This window comes from Glossina fuscipes, unplaced genomic scaffold (genome assembly GCF_014805625.2).
Source record: "Glossina fuscipes isolate IAEA_lab_2018 unplaced genomic scaffold, Yale_Gfus_2 262, whole genome shotgun sequence".
Classification (NCBI taxonomy): domain Eukaryota; kingdom Metazoa; phylum Arthropoda; class Insecta; order Diptera; family Glossinidae; genus Glossina; species Glossina fuscipes.
In genome coordinates this window covers 841,355-865,118 of record NW_023998605.1, presented here as the reverse complement: position 1 = coordinate 865,118, position 23,764 = coordinate 841,355, and the positions used below count along the sequence as shown (strand labels likewise).

Below are 23,764 nucleotides of genomic sequence, written 5' to 3'. Positions count from 1 at the left end.
TTTTTTTTTTTAATGAACTTTTTTATTGTATTGATAATTAATTATTTATGCTGGTTATCGTAATGCATACTTCCTTGTACATTTCAATATTCACAGTCAGCTAATGCTAGTCCTTTTTATTACCCTTGAGGGATAGTCTTCACAATTATTTTTTATTTATCCGTTTTATATTGAGCTCGAAAGCCCGTCCGAACTTCACCAGCTGCCAAACAGTTCTCTTCGCTATCTTGAAATTAAAAAGCAGACAGACTTCTCATTCTTACTCAATTTCCCTCTTCTTCTTCCTGTTGCTCTCTCTATAACGGCTTGCCGCTACTCTCACAAGAGGAAGCATAGATCCCGCAAAATCATACGATTTTGCTTATGCTTGCAAAAGCAAAAGGAAAAAAAGGAGTACCGCAAAATCATACGATTTTGCCTGTACTTGTAAACAAGGAAATCAGAGAAGAGTAAAATAAACATATCCCGCAAGATCATACGATTTATTACCGGTACCACAAAATCGCATGATTTTTCAAACGGCATACCGTTATTGCGCTCCTTGCGGTTGACACAGACCGACAGACACCCTACCCAAGGTTTGTTCGCGGCCGTTACAACATATCCTCGAAGAATTAATCATACCGAACCGATTTATAATGCGGAACACGAAATATGACGTCCTGATCGAGGTACCAACCAACATTCAACGGACACAAATGAATTCCACACTATTTGAATTAGAAAGAGAGTGCAAATTTGCCGGAATTGTGTCACATATTCCTATTAACATCTTGCACATTCGAATACCTCATATTCAGAGCGGATTTCATCCATATTTTTGTGGATACGATAACGTTACATTAACAATCCACGGTGTTAACATACATATCCCAATGTTTCGTTTCAAAACGCTTGCATTTTGAAATAAACCCGTTAATCAACATACCACCCCGCCAGAAATGCTTCTTCACTCAAATAAACTTGGCGGATACCGAATCGTGAATGATCAAATGTCATTTCCTCTGTCCGACATTAAATTTGAATGTACTAGCCCCCAAAGGATCGAATTCCAATGTCCTTCCGCGGATGTAACTCATCATCATTCCACTTCAGGTATTCATTGCCAATCGAGGCACAAAAAACCGATATTCATCTGAGGATTACCAAAAGCTGATCACACTCACTTAAAAGGTGCAAACCAACGTCGACACCACCAGGATTCCCCTTAGCCATAGTTACAGATTTAGTAATCCTGTATGAATCCTGTAATGAATCTTGCCTAGTTGAGCCTTGGCCTGAATTGGTACTTCGCATTTCTCTCTCCTTATTGTCAATGATATTGCAGGTACGACGGTTTTCCTTTTTCGGAATGGTATTTGACGGGTCACGAGACGGGAAGTATTTACAATGTGCCAGCATCTTTCACAATCAAGTCATCGACTAACCGTACCGTAGATGTGTGGTATTTGGGCGTGTTAAATTTTCCTAAACATTGATATGTATGTAGATTTTAGTGCCTATTATTTGTTTGTTTGTTTGCATATATGGTAAAGCAAGTATAAATATAATTGAAACTAGTTTTATTTTTAAAATTTTTAAAAAATTAAAGAATTTTTTTTTTTATTGATCAATTACGAAAAAAAAAGGAAAAAAAAGAATGATGAGAAACAACGTAGATACCGCTGAGACGAGCTATGCGTGGGTGTGCGTGTGAGCGAGGGTTAGTCAAAAGTCAAGACAAAGCAACAAAGTTCCCGACCTCATACTCTTTTCAGGCCCAGCGGTAAATACGAAACGCGATATTATGAATGACAAAAGAAAGAGTTGATACTTGGCCAGCACATTATCAATTGTATAAGCATGCGCATAAAATTAGAATCACATCGCTTCTAATACACACCACCCTTCAGGCGGGCCTGCTATGACGAATTTCGTAACGCCTGCGACATATACAAGTTCGTGATGCTGAACCGTATGGTCGAAGCAAACATCGGCAAGCGCCTGCAGGCAATAATAGTAGTCCGGCTTGCCTTCTTCAGGGGAGCAGGCTGCTGTCCAAACAGAAGAAGCCACCGAACAAATCTGCTAGCCTTCATCATCAATTTGTTGCTGATTGGAGAAAACTGGGTACAAGAAACTGTCACCAATGTGCCATCATTTTGAAGGAAAGTCATGCAGGAAAGCCAGAAAAGTGGAGGTAAATGCAATATTATATAAATATATATATTTATAAGTTTCTAAATTTTTTGTTTTCAATTTCAGAGTATAAAAGGTCCGCTAATAACGCAACATAGGAAAATCGTGAGGGAAAACCAGCAAAATGAAGGTAATTACAATTTTATATAAATATATTTATAAGTTTCTAAATTTTTTCGCTTACTTACATCTTTATTTTTATTTAATCTTATATAAAAAGACAAGTATAAGTGTACGCTGCTTCAATGCCGCCATTACCTCCTAATTGCTTCCTCGTCCCAAGGTAATTATAATGTTACATAAGTATATTTATAAATTTTTTATTATTATTCTATTTTAGATTAGAATAAATACCAAGCCCAACTCTCCTCTCATCGTCTCATATCAATGAAAATTCGCTACATGCCAAAGATAGGTTAGCATTTATTTGTACTTGTTATTATCACAATTTATTCATTTCTTTCTTATTTTATTATGATTCTTTCGTAGACCAAATGATAAGTTGTGGTCATCTTTATATATAATATTTATTAATCACAATATATTTCTTTTGCAGATGTCAGCACACCGGCGCAGCAGCGGTCTTTTTTTTATGGATTATATATGTATTTATGTGTTATTATGTATATTAGTGGGGCTTTTTATTTATTACGTATTACTATGTATTATTATATATTATTATGTGTTATAATAATTGCAAATATTATTACAGTTTTAAGTTAGGTTTATAATTGTGTAGGCCTAAAGGGGAGCCAGCCATTTAAAACAATTGGCGACGCGCCTATCACGGTACCTTAACGGTGGTGCGGAAACCGTGTGGAATTTTCGGCTAGTTTATTAGAAGTCAGTATATAGAGATCTTAAATGCCACGTTAGTCATTTATTTAAATTTTCATTGGACAATTTGTAAAACCAAAATTAGAAATGATTTAAAAATATAGTTAAATATTTCATAATTTCATGTGTACTTCTCAAAAGATGACGATAGTCAAATCCAGGGTATACACAGTTATTAGCTGCTAAAAAAACGGTGCCGGGAAGGTCGCTGAAACTAGAAAACGTAAGTTAAAAAAAAATGTTAGAAAAGTTCACGAGAGTCACTTGATATTGTGCAAATTTGATCTAAGGCTATCGGCTTTTATTAAAAACTCTACCGAACTTGAGATTCGAACCCACGACCATTGACTTGCTAGTCGAGATTCCTCTCCTTGGGTTACTCAGGCGGATCATTTATTTTATAATTTGAAACGTATGGTAAGGAAACATTGCTTCTTTTTAATTTTTGACAACTGTTTAGTTTTAAATATATCTTAGTTTATTCATATCTGTTTAATCATGTGTTTGTAGTTAATTTAAATACATATTGTCACTTAACGTTTGCTCTTGCTTTGCACATTCAAGTTTGGTTGAATGTACATTCATTAACTTGGCATTGTTCATGCACTTGCATTTGCATGTTTCTGTGTTAATTTGCTTTAGCATAACTGACTATAGACAATGATATCACAAATTACGCAATCCAGACCTTGAAGTGTGTCGTCGTTGTTTACGTTAATTTGCTTGTGTTGCATTTTTCATGGCACACTTCAAGTCATTCATAATTCTGGAAAAAACATATGCAAAAAGTGCAAGAGTATCAATTCATACATTCGTTTATTGCAAAATAATTCTCAGTCAGTTTATAAGATTTATAATTTATAATCCATGATCCACCATGTGTTTTCGTTCGGTCAATATCACCGATAACCACTTATACGACATGCAATTATGATAACAACATTGTTGTATGGAATTTTTATTTTCTCAGTTGTTTGGAATTTCCATACAAATTATTAAGAATATATACGCGTATTCTCGCATCGATGGTTTTTTTACAAAACCTGTTGAATTATTGAGAACGAATATGAGCTTATTCCTTAAAGTGGTACAATACATGCAAACTTATCGAGAATTTTATACGCTTATTCTTAAAAGTGGTACAATACATGCAAACTTATCTAGAATTGTAAACAAACGTATTCTTTTTTTTTTTTTTTTTTGTTTGTATTTGATATGGATTGGACCTTTTAACTTAAATTTAGATCCATAATCCAGTAACTATATAGAAATCCATTGATGATATTCAAAATTTCACGTGATGATGAAATATTGATGCTTTTTTACTAAGATTTTTTCAATTTTTTGCTTTCTCTTTTCTTTATTTCTTTATTTCAATTGAGTAACACGCTGAAGTTGGTTGTGTACACCCCAACGACAGCATGAAGACTGAAAAAAAACAAACGTATTCAAACATTCTCAATTGTGCGGAATTTTTATTTTCTCAGTTGTATGGAATTTGTATTTTCTCAGATGGTTGGAATTTGTATACAAATTATTGAGTACGAATATATACGCTTAATCTCGCATCGATGGCTTTTTTACACCATTGCGGGGAAAATTTTTTTGAGCTTTTGTTCATTTTTATAGAACAAGTTGCAGCTTTTGTCAGAGTCGAAAAAATAGCTTCCATCGTAGTCAATACGATCCCAATCAGTATCAATAGCACCGGTAGAGGTTACACCATTTCTGGTTTCTTCGCTTATTCGAATCAATTGGCCGGAAACTACCGTAACCTCGACGTCGTCATCCCAATCAGTTCCGGTGCTGAAGAAATGAAATCCCCAATTTCGAAATCTTTCACTTTATAGTGTATGCAAATATTGCTTTGCAAGACCGCATTGTTGTGGAGTGCCGCGCAAACGGTTGCGAATTTGCCCATTTTTAGCGCATTGTACCTGCTCTTCCGATCTTCCATGAAAATGCGCCAACGACCTTAGAAATTGAATAGAGACTTAGCTTATAGATTATATTTATATTATATATTATATTTATATAAATCGATACATCTGTTCACAATGCTTCTGGCCTGGGAATGAATGTCATTATATTTCTTTTTAGTTGGGTCGACTGCATTTTTATACGGCGGCATTAATCATGGTTCCAAAGGGTATCCGCTACCACCTGAAAGATTTTGATTAATACAGTTACATAGCGCTTCACATTATCTTGCTGCTTACCAAGGAGCCAACCATTACTTCCATTCCTATTGTTGTTGTATAATTACCAGGCGTTCTTGAAAACTGAAAAAATAAAATTTTTTTTTCAAATTTTTTACATCTTTTCCTAAATAATTTAATATTTTTTCTTGGGAAAACAGCTGATCATGGTATTGCACAACTACATTTTTGTTTATAAATTGAAAAAACCGCGGCGCAACCAAGCGGTTGTTTATAAATTGAAAATGGGGGACTGGTACTGTCATCCAAACTTTTTTTCCCAGTTTTTTTCAACTCGTCACGCATCTGGACGGAATTTGACGAGATAGTTATTAGACACAAATGAACTAGGAAATACATTTGCGCTTACTTGCTTTACTCGTCTTTTGGATGCGCTTACACGAAATAATCTGACTGAATGGAGCCCATTCTTCTCTAAATAAGTAAGGCACGAGACTTCGCTACTATTGATTCTGGCTTTGCAAGACCGCATTGTTCGTTGACATGATTCTCGCTGTATTGCGTGGTATTCTTCTCCAATTCCTGACTTTTACGACGCATATCTGTTTGACTGCGCGATTTTTTTATCGATGCACATTTACCAATATTACCAAAGTAATTGCTCACTGAACTCGTTTCCGAACGTGTCTTGCCTCCACTCTCTACCGGTGTATTGGAAGATAAGCTTTCACAGGATTGTACCTAAATTTGTAATGATTTCCTTTCGAAAGCAGGTTGCATTAAATATTTTTTTGTTATATTTACGTCATCATGGAATTTGAGTGGATCTGTAACTACTCCCCCTTGAAATAAAGAAGCAATCGAATTACGAGAACCGTTCTCTGAACAAACACCACGTACTTTATCATTGGCCACACACGACTCGAGACTATTGCCAAATATTTGCATATTGGAACCTGATCCAAAATAGAAAATACAATGAAATAACCTTCAAGTTATTGCTGTATTAAGTATCTTCATACACTACATACTATCATATGAATTTACCTATAAGGAAGAGTGTTTAAAAGTAAAGAGTTTTTTAAAGTAAATCGCAAATCAGAACTTAATTTTCTATTACTTTCTAAAAAATACTTTGTTGGAAATGATTTTGTGAAGCTTTGAATTTTCGAAAATAGTGCGTAATGTTCTTAGTAGCTTTAAACATTATTTATACGTAAATATATTTACAGACAAAAATTTACAATACGATTAATGACTGACTGTCAACGAACAGAATGATTCGAATACTATTCTTAGAAAAAGATAAGACGAAGGTACCTCTTTAAAAATTTCAGGATTCATTGATAATCACATCACATTTTCAAAATTAAATGAGCACAAGCTCATTGACAAGTGTCAGTTAATTTTCTTGCGATTCTAGTCGTTTCGTTGAGTTTTTGGAATTAGATCATTGATTAAATTGTGTCTCTCACAATTAAGAATTTCTGTTGTATCAGGTTCATCATCTAAGTAGGCTCTATAAGTTCGATGGCGCAACGTCTAGGAAACCAACCTCGGACCTTTTGCTTCCTCTCTTCCATGCTATTCGGGCCAGTAAGCACACGTTCTCCAAACAGCCAATGCCTTCGAAAACGTGTTACCCGTATGTCATCCTTTTCGAGACGTATAAGGGATTCATCGGTACAAGGCGTTGCTAAACATACACGAAAGCTTTGAGACCACAAAGGCACATAACTACCGGTGGCTTTACGTATGCATTTAAAAGTTCGTGTACGTGAACGTTTCTCAAATTTCTGGGCGATTTGCTCCGTACTTTTCAGTCAAATTAACAGTAAGTACGATTTTATCTTCTTATCTTCTTCTTACCTGCGGTTGCCATTGTTTGGGTAATGTACCCGGACCTATTACAGTCGCCATCACATAATTACATGTGGCCGCTGAGGACAGCATTAAAAAGAGTGCTTAATTTAGAAAAGTAAATATGGATAAATTTGGCGGCCACCACATTGAATTCATATACAATGTAGTTAATGTTTTGCATTTTATTATACCTATAAGTAGATATAGTAAGAAACGAGTAAGTATTTTTGCAAAGAAAATTTCTTTTTTCTGAATTTCTCAACACCTTTAACTAAACTGAACATTTTTGATGGTATCTTTAAATTAAGTAATTAAAATGAGCTTCGTCTGCCGCCACTTGAAACTTATTTTACACATTCATATATTGGGATAGGTCATTAATAGGTTAATTAATTAGCAAATAGTCGCTGAAATAATCCACTTGACATTAATTTGTGTGTTTATTAATAATCAACTAAGGATTTAAACTACTTTGAATTCATGACTTCGAAATTTTCAAAAGAGTTTAACCAGCTCTTTAAACAAGAAATTTTAGGGATAAAAAATGAACTTGTTTTTATTAAAAACCAGGTAAATTGTGCACTGATAATAAACAAGTCTTGGATTAGTCAAGGTTTACGTTCATTCCATAAATTAACGTTCGTCAGCTTGCACTTTCGTTCGGTCGATTTTGTTATAGCCTTCATGAAAGGGACTTCCGTTCATATTTTATCTTTGAACATAATCCACTGTTATAAGACCACAAAACTTCCGTTAAGCTCACCATTAATATCAAGTACAGATTTGTACACTTAATCAAATGGAGTTGGCGTAGAGTCAAAGATTATGATGGAAAGCTTCAATTTGTAAATATATCGTCTGTTAATGACAATTAACTGTGGTGACTCTCAAAATTTATCCAATACAATGATTTCTGTATTCATTCTCCGCTTTTAATACGAAATCTGACACACAAGTGCCTCTTGTGTAGACGGAACCATAAGAGCTGGCAAAGTACGTAAGTAAACTAGTCAACGCGAGCAACTTCTCTGCTTGACAGAACATATGTAGAAATTTTTTTATAAATTTTTTGCGGCGAACTCCTGAAGGAAGCTCTATGCTAACCATCTAACCAGGCAAACGAAATCGTTTCGTATGGAAAGTTTTTGACGAGAGTCGTTGTTCGCACGACAAGCAGTATCGCTAACTAAAATGTACGTAAATATTAACCATTTTACAGTGCAAGTGTATAACAAACATGTACGATAAATTAATATATAAATAAATAACATAACGGATTTATAATAGTGTTTTAAATAATTTAAATTGTAGTCATAGTTGATATGTAAACACGGGAATATTAAAGCATATTTATATGATGGCTTTTATCCACTTTCGGCGGATAAACGATACGACGAACTTATCTACGTTCTATTATCGTAAATCCCGACTTCGCCAAAATGTCTAAAAAAATGAGGGCGTATCAACAAAGAAATTTTTTTAAAATAATAGTAACTCGCCATCTTTAAGTCGAATCAGTCTTAAAAACTATACGAACAGTTTTGAATTGCTATCGTTGGCATGCGAATGAAGTTAATCAAAATTATTTGACCTATATTTATTGTCTATTACCACATTATTGTATACTTATATACATATATATTTAATTTCGTTTAAGCTGAAGGTTTTAAGGAGCCAAATGCCGATATTACCGTTCCTTTAGTGCCAGTTACTGTGGTGGTTAAAGTAGGTGGCGCAGTTGGTTTAGCAGCCGGTTGATCCCACTTAGACTTTCTATAGGTCGCACAACAACGAATCAATACTAATCAATTGATTAATTGTACCAATGTCATTAGTTTTACCTCTTCTTAGCCTCTTCTTCCACTTTCCTAGCTAATGCCGAAACCTGCTCAATTTTATCTTTGTCTTTACGTTCCTTTTGCCGTTTCGTCATTTCAACCCGTTGCATTCTGTCCAATTCTTCGTAATAGCTTTCCGGGCCCCAACGCAAAGGATCATAAACTTCAGGCGGATAATTAGTACCAAACTCATTGATGTCACAGAACTGTATTAATTTTTCGTATATACTTGGATTACGAAACTCTTTGCGCTGTTGTATCACACAATTCATGTCCATATTACTAGTTTCCATTTTCTCATATAAATGTTTAACCTTTTCTGTTAATTCAGGCAGAGGTTTGCTCTTAGCCTCCGGAGGCAATGAAAAAGCGTACTTTGCGTATTTATCGGATTTTAAAACAGTTTCAGAGGTAATACCGTCTTTCTGTAAACACGAATGGTCTGCGTCATGGCAGGTTTGGGTAGCAGGCTCTTCTTTATGTTGCGCCCCTGATTTATCCACAGTTTTCAAAGGGCTTGCATTGTCTGAATTGACCGAGGACTGTGGGCTTACTTCATCGCCTTTTTCACCTTCTTCTTCTGTGCTGTCCTCATCGGTTATAATGGTATCGTCATGATAACTCACTAAACGTTTTACAGATTTCAATTTTTTTTTACTGTTCTTAACCTCTGGATTATCAAAACTATCTTTAAGTTTGTTTTCTGGGCTTGGTTGTGGAGTGCATTTAATGGAAGGAATGATAGCCTTAAAAAAAACAAAATAATTTAATTTTTATTTTCTTCTTTGGGTAGTATTAACCTGTGATGCTTGCGAATTCTGTGAATCCGGCGATTGATGATGATCTTCTTCATTTTCAGAATCTGTATACTGTGCGGTTAACGTAGCTAGTGCAGAATTACTCATTTTTTGGATGTTGTTTTAAGATGGACTAAGCCAATAAGATCTGCGACTTATATATTTGTAAGAAATGTATATATAATCACTTATTTTTGATATTATTAATTTGAGAATTGACGAAAACACGGAACGGTAAATAAACATCTGTTTTTAATACAGCTTCCTCATTTTCTTTTTCATTCACAACAATAATAGCCATCTAAAAGCACGGCCAGTTGACAAAACACTTATTTGGGGATTTATCGACAATATTCCCTCGCTTTTTATTGCTCCATTATTTAATTGATATGTTAAGTTGTAAAGCAATAAAGGTTTGCTTATATTCCTACAAATTATAGCAGTACGCACGCAATAAATGCTGCGCTTGCCTCTCTTCCTACATCATATAAAAAAAAGTAAACAAGTCTTCTTCTTTTTCTGTTATTCAGCAAATCAACAACCGAGATATCATGTGTACGAAAAACCCAATGAGAACACAAAGTTCTATGTTTGAGCCTTAGTAAAGTTAGGGTTAGTTTAGGTATATAATTATATACTATATATAATAATTGTTACTATTTATTTATTTTATTATTTCTTTGTATTTTGTAATTAAACTATCTTTAATTAATGTCTTCTTCATTTTGCGTGTTATACTTCCACTACTTCTTTTTTTAATTTCTTATGAATTTTGCATACTACACGTTCGTCACTTAGGATAGAACAGCGTACATTAAATTACCTAGTGTACCAAGTGAGCATGAAGTGTCATATCAACGAAGTGAAAAATACGAGAGTAAAAAACTGTGAACCTATTATGTTGGCTATAAACACATATATATATCTTGGTGACATCTAAGTAAACCACTAAGTTGTGTGAACGCATAATGCAAAAAATGCTGCGATCATGAAAACCATACGGACACTCTGCGAAGTGTGGAATGGCGAATAGGAGTGTTAATTATCGGACAGACAAATAGAATACGATCACACGTGTGCTTAAAGGATTATTCACTTGGGTAATTTTGAATGGATGATCAGTACATATCGTGTTCAACATCATTAAACATCAGCCTGTTAACAATGTCTCATCGGTGCCCGCTAGCAAAAGCGGAGTTTTAAAATAAATCTATTTATATGAAAACACTAACATATCATTTGGATAGAGAAAAGTAAGAAATCAACATACAAAATTATCCGCCTGAGTGGCCGAGTAGGCAAGAGTCTCGACTAGTAACTCAATAGTCGTGGGTAGAATTTTTAATAAAAAGCCGATAGCCCTAGATGCTAGTGCTTTAAGACTTTAGTCTTAGAATTTTTATTCTCTGGCTAAATTTATAATAATAATAATAAGAATAATAACATACAAAATTAAAATTAATATGAAAAGAGAGTTTTTGGATATCATTTAATGAAACAAGAAACTTTACAAAACTTTGTGACATTATCGAGAGCCCTTTACAGTTAATTGTCCCATGATATTGAAAATTATTTCCTAATAAAATACACTTTATTAAAACAAATTGACAAATATATTTAAATTAAAGATTTTTTGCCTTCTCCATTTTCTGGAAAATAATATAGGGTATAATTAAAATTTCCTATGATATTATGTTGCCTCAAGGAGTTAACACAATATAAAATTCGATAAATGGCTTTTAAACTTAACATACATTGTTTTTATTTCTTATTCTACCTATTTCTTTTGTTTCTTTAAGTGTAAAACGATATGATTTGCCACTTCCCACATAGGCTCGTTAAAAAATGAACAATTTTTTGTGATGCGTCATTGTGGTTATTTACTTATTCTTTTATTCCTAAGTTTCAACCAAAGTCATGCCTTAAGGCAAAGACGATGGTTGCGTTATGAATTGCATGGAGCGCATAATCGCGTAAAACGCCAAACCACCTTGGCTGCATTGCTAAAACAAAATCATATACCAAGCGTTTGTTTACATGAAAGTTAATGAAGAGCATAATTAACGTAGGGAAAGTATATCCTTCCTTATAGAAATAGATAGCAATACATTTTAGCTTGATTTTTTCTCTTTTTTTAAATAAAAATGTAAATTACCACTTTAAAATAATACTGCGCCGAAACATTAACCATATGATTATGTTTTGGTTTCACAAATAGATCACTGTTCTGTATGTCATCGACAACGCACGCATAAATTTTAAAATTTTTACAAAAATTTTCGCTCAACCACCTACAAGCCACGCATAAAGCAAGTATTGTTTTACGCTTTAAATTCGCGGAAGGTGAGTGAGGCTTCGTTGTGCCCGTCATAATGAATGCCTTCATATGCATGTGGAAAAACAAAATTCGCCAACTCTATTTAGAAAGTGGAAACTTTTTCTTTTTGCACATAAATTTTAGATAATTGTAAAGAAAAGATGGAGATTTATGTTTCACCAACAGCCGAAAGCAATCCTTTGCAAAAACGTGTGAATAAAATATTAGAGACTAGATTGGACATCGAGAAGGTGTAGACAACGGAATGCCTACATGTGAACAAATCTTTAATGCAATATATTATATTTACATTCGTAGAACACCTTAGAAGCCCTAACGGATTTGTCATCGTTTTTTAGCCATAACACATTGCAGAATCGGCGTAATCTACGTAATCAAATTGAAAAGCGTTCTGTCGTAATAAACGACAATTTCCTAAAATGTTTTCGAGAAGTGAAGATTAGTTTAGATACAATCTGTAGAGATTTAGATGCTTTGTCTGATTCCGTACAGATTATGAAAAATGATCTGGAATTTTCTAAAGCTTTAACTCATAATCTTATTAAGCGGACCAATGCGTTGCAACAAGAAAAAGAGTGCTTGCAGGCTCGCAAACAAATTGCAGAAGCTTTCTTGCGTCGCTTCCAAATAAGTTTACATGAGCATCAGTTGCTTTACGGCAATACAAAAGATGCTCCTATTGACGCTGAGTTCTTTGATGTGTTGGATCGTGTGCGAAATATACATTCTGATTGTCGCATTTTAATGCAAAGCGGGTATCAAACAGCAGCTTCAGATATAATGGAAGAAATGAATTTACATCAAGAGGGTGCCCTTGAACGGCTGTATAGGTGGACTCAAAATCATTGTCGCAGTGTAGAGAACGAAATTGGGCCATTAATTAGCAAAGCCATGGGCCATCTGCAGGACAGACCAATACTATTTAAGTATGTTAAAAAGTATGCATTTGATAATGAAGCTTATTACATTCCGTTAGGTATGTTATCGATGAGTACGCTATTGCACGGAAAGCAGCTTTAGTTCGTTTATTTATTGAAGCACTAACTGAAGGTGGCTCCAGCGGTAATCCTAAGCCTATAGAAATGCATGCTCACGATCCAAAACGTTATATCGGAGATATGTTCGCTTGGTTACATCAAGCAATACATTCAGAAAAAGAGACTCTTTTACTGCTACTAAAGGAATGCGATAAAAATGGTATGTTGGATATGCTTTGAAAATTAGAATAAAAATTTAATTTCTTAGACTATGCAGATCTCTCAGAATATGTGCAGAATGCTTTAGCCTATATAACAGATGGTGTTTGTCATCCTTTAAAAGTGCGGGTGGAAACTATTTTACATACAGAAAAAGATGTAATTTCCCTGTTCGCTCTTTCGAATCTTATACGTTTTTATCAGAAAACTATGAAACAAGTTGTTCAAGGCCGCACTTTCGAGCATTGCTTAGTGGAATTGCAGGTATCTATTGAAGAAGTCTATTTGAGGTCTCTAACCAACCAAGTACGTCAAATTCTACGCAGGCCTGCACCTGCGTCAGGTGTCTTAGAGCTACCACAACGCGATCTGTCGCCGCCTGCTAGTGTGGGACGCTTACTTAATCTACTTAAAGACATTCTTTCAGTAGCCACCATGGTAGATGGACATCAGTCTGATATCATTAAAATTGTGGCTTGCGTCATTGATCCGCTGCTACTATCAGTACAAGAGTCGGCTTCACATTTACCTACTGTTGATATGGCCGTTTACCTTCTAAATTGTTTATACCATATGCAGAGCACATTGGCTGTTTATGAATACATGGACGAGCGAGTTGAACGTTTGCAAGCGCAGTCTGAAGCGCAAATCGATACTCTTACCTCGGAGCAGTCTTCATCTTTGGTGTCGAATCTCCAACTGGGCCCCATCTACACCATTTTGCAAACAAATCAAACACAAATCGAAACAAATTTGCTTAAGATATTTATGAGCAAAATGAATGATTTTTTAGAGATGCCTGACATTTTGCTTCTATCTCAGATACAGCTGATTATGTCAAGTGCTCATCGCTCTAATGTCCGCAAACGTTCCTTTAACGTTATTGTTGCGATCTATAAACAGATATATGAGCGTGTACATGATCCAACTAATGGTTTTGAAAATCCGCAAGCTATTTTCTCAAAGACCCCAGAACAAATAGCGAAGATATTGAACGTTTGAAGAGCGCAAGAAAAGTTACGTTGTAAATTAAGTAAATTTTAATTTTTTAAATGAAACTAATTAAATCAGGAAATCATATTCGGCTCTGTATTCACACAGAACATGCAAATATATATTGCAGTTTATGAGTTGTTTGCAAAACACCCATGTTTTTCCTTTAAAAACTGATTTCTTCTCACTTTAGTCAGACAAAAATATATTATTCCAATGTTCTAATTCTATAACTCTAAGTGGGCCAATATAAACCTTATCCAATTTGTGTCGTGGCTTATCGGGCATTAACACAAACTCAACGACCCTAACTTTTATATAGTCAGATTTTACCTCTTATTAAATTGAATTGTTCAAGAAGATGTGCACCTCGTCTATGCCCTCATTCTAACGTGAATTTAACCTCTTTTCGTTCTATAATGTCCACAAATCTAAAACAGGCGAGATTTTCCCGAACGCCAATTCGAATGAACAATATCCGTGTGCAACGAAAGGTTTTGCCTATATACAGTTTTTCGGATGAAATATACGTCGTCAAATATTGTTTTAATGTCCTATGAGGTCTATCGACATTACCAGGAGTCTCAAGAATTGTCATTCCAACATCTTTAGTGGATTTTTTCTTAACCACAATCAGATATTCGGTCAAATCACATATTGCCGCGGGTGTATATTCACCATCTGAGCTAGATTTGGGTGGATCCTACCAAGGTCGAATTCCTTTGCCGGCGTAGTTGTTATGATGAAGCCTTGACACCAGACTTAGCCTTCTGACAATCGCGGCATATCTTATATAATGTTTAGTAATATTTTATATAATATTTAGTCATGCTTTTCCCATAATATTTCCTCCGATTTTCTTATATAAACGGTCTGTGATCGGTCTTGATCAGAAATTTTCTAGCACAAACGTACGATCTAAAATGTGTTGCTCTAGATGAGGCGGTTCCTCTTCTTTGGTAGAATTTTTGCTTTTACGCTTTTTAAATACCCAGATGAGCAGAATGCGAGCGTACCGCTGTCGTATCGCACGATAGCCCTATAACGAGACGGCCCCACCGCAGGCAAAAAAGAAACATCTTGTAGTCTCTTAAAAAGCAAAACCAGAAAAGGAGGACTTCGACTTTCTACCTGTTCTTCTATTTCTCTACAGGGTCTGTAGAATCATGCATAGAATATATGTGCAAATTTTTATCGTTGTGCCTGTTGTTGTTTTTAACTTGCAAGCAAAAAAATTTTTTTTTTTTTGCTTATGAATAGAGGCTGCCATTCGAAAACGATTTTTTTTCGGGAGAATTTACTTAAGCGTGTAATGTATCTGAGTATTTCCATTGAGTATCCATTCCAGTGAGTATCGATTACGTGCCTAGTTAGTCAGGAAACGTTACGGAAGAAAAAAATATCTGATAATATAGTGAAAAATATCTAAATGGCAAGTATGCGTTTCAGCTGTTATATCGTATAGCTGTCCATGTATTCGTCATCAGTTTCGTCTGGGACAATCGTCGCTTGTAGATCTGTATGTGTTCTGAGGGCTATTTTTTCTCAAACCTGGTGCTTGGGTAGCTAAGCCGCTAAGTTTTGTTTCACAAGAAATTTCTTTGTTTCCCTTGGTCTTTCTACACTTCTGTTCTTCTGTTTTTCCAGTTTTCTTTAGCTTTTGATAAAACTTATGTACATAGATTTAATGGCTTTACTTTCTCCAGTTGAATTTATATAAGATTTTATATTTCTTTATTATTATTATTATTAACATTTTAGACTAATGAAGTAAAATCTTAGACTAAACAAAAAAAAGACATTGAGCACTAGCAACACAGGCTATCGGCTCTAATTTAAAATAATGTACATTAGATAATGAGCTTAGTAGTATTAATAAAGTAATATATAGAAATGATATTCGATTCTGAAGTTGATTTTAGAATGTCCAAAGGGCTAATCGCTCCAAATGCAATACTTCTAGCCAAGGAAAAGTTAAGGCAGTCGCAGAGAATGCGTTTTATAGTGAGAGTTTGTCCACAACTGCAGATTGGGGAGGAAGACTTCTTCAAGATCCATTGGTGAGTTGCAATTGTATGACCAAGGCGAATTCTCGCAAATGTTTGGATCTTGGTTTTCTCAATATTTGTTGGATATAAAGGTGGAGTTAATTGAGGGTTAATGGAAGAGTAGTGTTGATGATGGTATTGTAAATTTTCTTCTGCAATTTTTTCTTTAACTTTTCATCCAATGTATCTTTGAAGATCCAACTTTTCCATGACACCATCCATAATTAGAGGAGTAGAAGCAGCATACCTTGCTACTCGATCAGCCTGCTCATTTCCCAATAAATCGATGTGACTTGGTACCCATAACATTTTAATTTTTCCGTCGGGAGTTGTAATAATATTCCTTAATTTGTTGATGGTGCTCCATCTCGAAGTCGAAGGGTTCCGAATAGCTTGTAATACAGACAAACTGTCGGTAACAATGACGGTTTTAAGTGTGCTTTTATGGGCAAGGTTCGCAGCGTGAAGGATAGCTCTGGCTTCGGTTGTGAACGTTGAATTCCTTTCGCTGAATATGTGATTGAGAAGAACCTGTCCTGTAGCATCTACCACGGCACAAACAGGAGGCAGGCCAAAAGATTTTGAGCCGTCTGTGTATAAAAGATTCCAACCAGTACTCTCCAATACTTGGGTTTTTTCAGCTATTAGATTCCTGAAGACGTAATTTGGAGTATCTTCTTTTTTGTGCATAGAGATGTCAAAAGAGCAGTCTTCCAAAATCCGTGCAGGTTTAACACCAAAAGAGCGGAAAATTTTTAAGGGACTATTAAATTCCTTTGCGACATAGAAACAATGGTCACTTGCAGATGTTGACTTTGGAAATTTCTTCGTAATAATAATCTTTTTCACGTTACCGAGAATAGATTTGTTTGAATTAAGAAGCTTGGGCACTATTTTAGCTTTTAACTCATACAGTCTACTTTCTAAAGTTTGGAGACCAGTTTCAATTATAATATTGTTTATGGGCGTCGTCCGAAAAACATAACAACTTGCTCTGACGGCTTGGTGATAGACCGGTTTAAGGATGTTGATATTAGATTTGCAGTTATTGCCATAAATTATCAAAGCATAGTCAATCTTGCTTAACACAAGCATTTTGGTAAGATAAGCAATAGTGTTAATATGCGCATGGCTTCTCCAAGCAACGTACTGTATGAAATTCACCCTTGTTAAATTTTTTAACCGAAGACAGTGTGCTTTCCAACGATAATTGTTGGAAAACGTGAGCCCGAGAACATGGAGCGTCTGCACATTTTGTACTGGTAAGTCGTTAATATGCATCAGTAGGTTTCCTCCATCGCACATTTGTTTTCTGAACAATTTCATCTTCCGATTTTAATTTTTTTTCTTTGGGGGGATAAGTCTGCTAATAGATGAAATCTATTTGAGTTTTTATCTGGCGGCCCCGGGGCCATTATGCCTTATGGTTGTCTCTTATTTAATAAATTGGAAATAACCACTCACTTGAAAAGGTTTGGGAACTGCTGAGGATAATGACAATTGTTTTCAATATTTTATTTTTCTTTTATGTTTTTTGTTTTTTTGATTTTTTTATTATATTTGCAGAAAAAGAAAGCAAATATCGTATCTGCGGCAATCAGTTTTTGCAAAAGCACAGACAACACACGCGTTAAACACACAAAAACACCGAAAACAATTAAAAAATCGCAGACGAAAAACAAAACACGCACTACTCAGAACACAAGTCGATGTCGAATCCGTATATTTCTTTAAAATATTGTTTCTTTCGAAAAATATATTCCAGATATTTCTTCGTTGACATTTACTATTTTCCTTCCTTCTACATTAAAGATAAGTTTATCTCTCTTAATCTAAAACCCTAGCACCACGATCATTGTAACTACACCAACCAGACCGAAACGTCCACTCTTTTCCTCACCCCGCGATCAACTCACTTTCTCTAACTTACTCTAGCACTGACTAACCTGACTAAACTTCGGCTTAAACTAATTCTTAATTTCTTCTGATTTCTCTTTCCTCTAATTTCTTCTTATTTAATCCTAACTCTCTTAGCCTTATTTACTCTAGCACTCCCGTCAGAGACGAAGAACCTGTGAGGCCAAAACGAGGGATGACTTTGGTTCCTTACAGTGTGTTCGTTTGTCCGTTGTGGCATTATCCTATCTTCTGTCATTCACTTATCATACACAAACTTGCCACCTTCTGTTTCTTTCAGACAAAAAAGAATTATTTATATATACCTGTATTAATTGTAAAACGAAATGAAAAAAAAGCTAGTACTTATCTTAATCGAAAGAACTTTTTCCATGCACGTTGTGAACCATATCTCAAGGTACTCATCTTGGCATTCTAACGTTGATAGGCACGAACACTCTTGTTAGTCGCCTTTTAAGGCAAGCACTTGTTACTACCATCAAAGTCTCCTTTTTTCGTTTATTATCATAGTTTCACTTTTTCAACAAAGTTTTTCTTCATTAGGTTCAAGTTTCAATACAATAATATATGTTGAATGTATGTATGCACGGCGTAAATAGAACAGACAAAAAGAAGATAATTGCTAAAAGCTAAAATTAGTCTAAGTAACTCAAAATAAAGATGAATAAAAGGAACTTTAAAAGTTAAATAATTAAAAATGTAATACAACTACCATAAAACCAAAACAAAAAAAAAAATGCAATAATCCTCTTCTTCAATCAACTTCAATCCTCTGTAAACGGCCCCAGGATGCGGCAAGGTCCCCGAGTAGAAGTAGTCAAAAGAGACTACCACTCCAAGGAAATGCCGAGGCGAAGCACTGAATCAGTGCAGCAACTACAACCAGAAAGGAGAGTCAAAAGCAAAATTTCCAGCAACGAACTCATTAATAATGCCAGCAACCATAATATTAATGTAAGTAATAAATTTCACATTTCTCTACATAGTAATGAAAAAGTAAATGTCTCATTACTAATGGAAGTTATTGAGCTTAAAAAAAGAGAAATAAAAAATAAAAGTAAACTCAAAGTTAAGAAAGTAGAAAAAATAGAAGAGAACGGAAAAAAAATTTAATTAAAAGAAGGGGGAAAATTAAAGTAAAGCTAAAGGAGAATATGAAAGAATCGAACTGAGGAAAAAAGTGAAAAAATAATAAAAGTAGTTTAGAAATAAAAATTGAAACAATAAGTAAAAATAGAGATAAATTAAAGAAAGAAATTTATTTATTTATTTATTTATTTTATTCCACTTATACTAGAAACTCAACTAAACAAATAGCAGTCGAGTTCAATAGGCTCTTAATGCAAAACTTATATTAATTAACAATAAAATTGAGTATAAGCATAATAAAACAAATAAGAAGAAAAAAAAAAAAAAGAAAAAGAAAAAAGAAAAAAGCATGTACACTATCAGCATAGGAGCACACTTACAACCGGTACAGGATCAAATTGCAAATGAACCCCTAAGCCATCGCAAACATGCATAAGCCTGGCAACCGATAATAAATTGACAATAATTCACTTTCGAAACGTAACGACTTTTTAAGGATAAAAGCTAGTTTAAATACGACATAGGTAAATCGCGCGTATTAAGCAATGTTGCTTTAATGGACTTTAAAGAGTCCGATAACGAGAATAAGTGGTAGACGTCATTTAGGTTCTTGCAAACGACTCTGAGCGGATTGAACAGCTCATAATTAAATTTACACTGATTAAGCTTTACCAAGATAAAGTGCCTAGAGAAGCGGTTAGGGACATTGAAGCTTACTTCACCAAGTAATGAAGGCGAGTCAATAGCACCATTTATTACTTTAATTAGAAAGGAAACGCCAAGAACAAATCTACGTTTCTCAAGAGACGGTAGGGACAGCAGAAGCAACCTATTTTCATACGGAGGAAGAGAGGCAATCGGATCCCAACCCAAATTTCTAAGGGCAAACAGCAAGAATTGCTTTTGAACTGATTCAATTGAATCTACGTAGCACCTATATGAAGGAGACCACACAACTGAGGCATACTCGAGTATGGGTCTAACCAAACACATGTACAGCCTTTTCGTAATGTAGGGATCATCAAGCTCTTTGGACCACCTTTTTATAAAACCAAGCGCGGACCTAGCTTTGCTAATCGAGAGCTCAATATGCAAGTTAAAACGTAACCTATGGTCAAATAGGACGCCTAAATCCGTAATCGAATCGACGTCCTCCAACTTATGCGAATCTATGAAATACTGAGTAATGAATGACTTTCTTCTTGAGAATGAAAGCTTCTTACATTTACTCAGATTTAGTTGCAGGAGATTCAAAGAGCACCATGCAACAAAATTATCTAAATCACCTTGAAGCTGATGTGATTGCGATTCAACAGAGAAGGAAGAAAACAGTTTCACATCATCAGCATACATTAAGATCTGGCTGTAATTAACCACCGATGGGAGATCGTTAATGTATAAACTAAATAAAATGGGACCCAAGTGACTTCCTTGAGGTACGCCAGACGTAACGGGGAATTCATCCGAGCTAATGAAGTTAAACAAAACTCTGAAGGATCTATTGTGCAGATAAGAGCTTATCCATTTCACTAAGTAGGGTGGGAAACCAGAGGCTTGGAGTTTAAAGATAAGTAGTCTATGGTTAACCAAATCAAATGCTTTGCTTAAATCAGTGTAAATAACATCTGTGCGAGAGCCACTAGAAAAAGCCTTGAAAACATGACAGGTAAACTCTAACAAGTTGGTGACTGTAGATCGCCCTTTCCGAAAGCCGTGCTGGTGCGGAGAAATATACGAATTAATGGCAAAGGCTAAATGCTGAGTCACAATACGCTCGAACAACTTGGGCAAGACACTCAACTTGGCTATGCCTCTGTAGTTCTCAACAAATTGTCTACTTCCACTCTTGTGGATAGGAATAAGGAAACTACTCTTCCAACATGAAGGGAAAACACCTGAACACAAGGACATGTTAAAAATCTTTGAGATCACACCACACAACTCGACAGCGCAAGATTTAAGTACACATGATGGAATTCCATCAGGTCCAGGCGAACAACTGTATTTTAGAGAACTTAACCCTTTGAAAACATCATCTTCCGAAATAACCAAGTTAGGTATTGAAACCGAGTTAGTTATAGGATATGGGTAGTTTCCTGATAACTCAAAATTAGCAATCGAAAAGTTTCGTCGGAAATACTCAGCAAATAGATTTGAGATTTCAAAATCATCCGAGGAACCAGAGCCATTAAAAGAAACATGAGAGGGATATGTGGAAATTTTTCTTTTAGAGTTAACAAATTTAAAGAAGAATTTTGGATTAGCAAACAGAGAGGATTTAATGAACTGAAGGTATCTGCAGTAATAATGATGGTTGAGGGAGTTAAATCTATGCCTCGCCACCGAGTAAGCGACATAGTCGAGCGCAGAGCCACTTTTCGAATATTTTTTGAATAGCGAGTTTTTTCTATTCTTGTGATATTTAATTGTCTTATTAAACCACGGGGGACATCTGCTTCGAGGTCGACAATGCTTGATCGGAACAGATGCAGCAATAGCTATATTTAATGTATTGTAGAACGATGGCATTAAGTTTTCAATACTACCGGTTGAGAAATCAAGCGTCAGATGTGAAAGACGATGTTTTAGTAATACAATATTGATTTTATGAAAATCATAATAATTATTTAAACAAGTTTGAGTTGGCACATTAAGGCATTCCAACAAACCATCATTAATATGATGAAAGGAAATGCATATTGATGGATGATAAGGATCCTCAGGTAAACTAAAAGGTGGGCAACGATTTACGTAAATCTCGGGAAAATTGGCAAAGCAGAGATCAAGCAGTCTACCATTACAATTAGGGATACGATTATATTGACCCAAATTATGATCAAACAATTCATTAAAGAACACAACAGCCCTATCAGACGTTGAAGTAGGAACCAAACAGCCAGAATTATCAGTGTTACACCAAGTGACTTGAGGCAAATTGAAGTCACCCAATGCAACGACCAAATCGGTGGGTCTAGACCGCTTGGCCACTTCACAAATGAGGGCAGCGTGTTTCCCGTAAATGGAGATATCAGAATTTGGGGGAATATAGGAGCAGGTTATGAATAGATGTTTATCAGGCATATTCGCACGAATAGCGATAAATTCAACGTCAGGAGAAGTGGGAAATTCAATTAAATTGGACGTGACTGACGCAGATATTAATACACCACCACCAATGCGATTTACTCGATCATTTCTAAACACTTGGAAAGAATTATGAAAAAGTTCCGACGAATGTAGATCGGGTTTTAGCCAGGTTTCAGTAAAGGCCAAACAGAAAAATTCCGTGCTCACTGAATTTAGAAAAGTGGAACGAATTTTCGAATTTAGGCCCCTAACATTTTGATAAATGAGAGATAGTGGGCCTGAAGAAACAATTAGTTTTTTGAAGGCGACAAGACTATTGCCTTGGTATTACGGGGACGATCACGAGGGATAAATTCCTTAATTAAGGATCCTACCGGCCACAGTGATTTATTTAACAACATATCACTGTTTTCAGTCGGAACTAATATTTTAAAAGAGGAGATTGCCCTAGCTTGAGAAGGAGCCATTTTGAAGATGCTAACACGCTTTAAGTTGACTAATGGGACTTTCGTCGCCAGATAACCTTTTATGTTATCCACCGATGTTTCAGGTGTCAGTCTTGACACAAATATTGCTTTTCTGGGAGGAACTGCCGTCAAGCAAATGTCATTATTTTGAACAGGAGGGGGGTTCACAGTAGGAGAGTTTCGAGTTGGGGAAAATATAGATGGGGTTATCGCCCTTGTACCGGCAGCTTGTGAGACTTGCCCAGTCTGGTGACCAGCATTCACACGCGAACAGGCAGGAGGAGAGGATGACTTATTTTTCTCTTTATTACTTTTAGGCGATGGCACTTGATTAGAGTGAGTGGCGGCTCTGGGCGGAGATACCCTTGCCACTTCAGCGTAGCTTAAAACCGATGGACTTGCCGGTTTGTTTGTAACTGTTTTGCTACCAACCGACTCAGCAATATCGGAAACATTACTATTCATTTTAGAGTTAGAAGGAGCGGTAACTTGTACCAACGAATTAGATTTGGAGAAAGCCAGAGGTGAAGTCCCATACGCTACGCTACGAGTAGAAGATGAGTGTCCAATAAAGCGACACTCATCAAACCTAGACTTAATGAGCTCAAACTTTTCCCACAAGGAGCCGAGATTTCTACTCAATTCCGAGAAACCATAACGGGTCTCCGTGAAAAGTTTATAAAAGTCAATGTCCCGCTGCCTACAGTCAGGACATGACCATCTTAAGCCTTTAGAAGGATCAGCGACTGCGTCAGCAGCACGGCCGAGAATACCGGCACACTTTGCATGACCGAAGCGCTCGCAGAGCCAACAAGAAACGAATCTTTCAGAATCCGGGCCTGATTTCGCCCGACAAGGTGTATATAAACACTCCATGTCCTGTCAAAAAGACAGTTGTTGATTATGGAGAACAGACACACAAATCACTAAAAAAAAAAAAAAAAAAAAAAAAAAAAA

At 35.6% G+C, this 23,764-nt stretch overlaps 2 protein-coding genes and 1 long non-coding RNA gene across 13 annotated transcripts in view; 2 read left to right on the top strand and 1 right to left on the bottom strand.

The window, feature by feature from the left end:
- Positions 1–4,570: 4,570 nt before the first annotated feature.
- LOC119642839 (SAP30-binding protein) lies at positions 4,571–10,106 on the bottom strand. 6 transcript variants are annotated; one of them, XR_005248136.1, is made up of 7 exons: positions 9,676–10,106; positions 8,879–9,621; positions 8,729–8,810; positions 5,979–6,130; positions 5,584–5,915; positions 5,235–5,519; positions 4,571–5,178 (listed from the first exon to the last, which is right to left on the bottom strand). XR_005248136.1 is itself a non-coding variant. In XM_038042125.1 (5 exons), exons 1-4 carry the CDS (start codon positions 9,778–9,780, stop codon positions 6,008–6,010), a joined length of 1,053 nt encoding a protein of 350 aa, XP_037898053.1. In that variant the 5' UTR covers positions 9,781–10,106; the 3' UTR covers positions 4,571–5,915; positions 5,979–6,007. The 6 variants fall into 6 exon arrangements, 3 of the variants coding, with proteins under 3 accessions (XP_037898053.1, XP_037898055.1, XP_037898054.1); XR_005248137.1 differs by having other exon boundaries at positions 5,235–5,915; positions 5,979–6,016; positions 6,075–6,130; positions 9,676–10,105; XR_005248135.1 differs by having other exon boundaries at positions 5,235–5,915.
- Positions 10,107–11,888: 1,782 nt separating this feature from the next.
- On the top strand, positions 11,889–15,283 carry LOC119642845 (conserved oligomeric Golgi complex subunit 6). Of its 4 annotated transcripts, none has more exons than XM_038042140.1 (5): positions 11,889–12,015; positions 12,134–12,240; positions 12,308–12,936; positions 12,987–13,207; positions 13,256–15,283. In XM_038042140.1, the coding sequence occupies exons 2-5, from the start codon at positions 12,151–12,153 to the stop codon at positions 14,206–14,208; spliced, it is 1,893 nt and encodes a 630-aa protein (XP_037898068.1). In that variant the 5' UTR covers positions 11,889–12,015; positions 12,134–12,150; the 3' UTR covers positions 14,209–15,283. The 4 variants fall into 4 exon arrangements, with proteins under 4 accessions (XP_037898068.1, XP_037898067.1, XP_037898070.1 ...); XM_038042143.1 differs by lacking the exon at positions 11,889–12,015 and having other exon boundaries at positions 12,054–12,240; positions 13,256–13,470; positions 13,533–13,685; XM_038042139.1 differs by lacking the exon at positions 11,889–12,015 and having other exon boundaries at positions 12,051–12,240.
- A 2,660-nt stretch (positions 15,284–17,943) lies between these two features.
- Positions 17,944–23,764, top strand: part of LOC119642840 — a 12,505-nt gene continuing 6,684 nt past the window's right edge. For all 3 annotated transcript variants that reach the window (XR_005248139.1, XR_005248140.1, XR_005248138.1), the window contains exon 1: positions 17,944–19,118. This is a non-coding gene — a long non-coding RNA (uncharacterized LOC119642840). The remainder of the gene's footprint in view (positions 19,119–23,764) is intronic.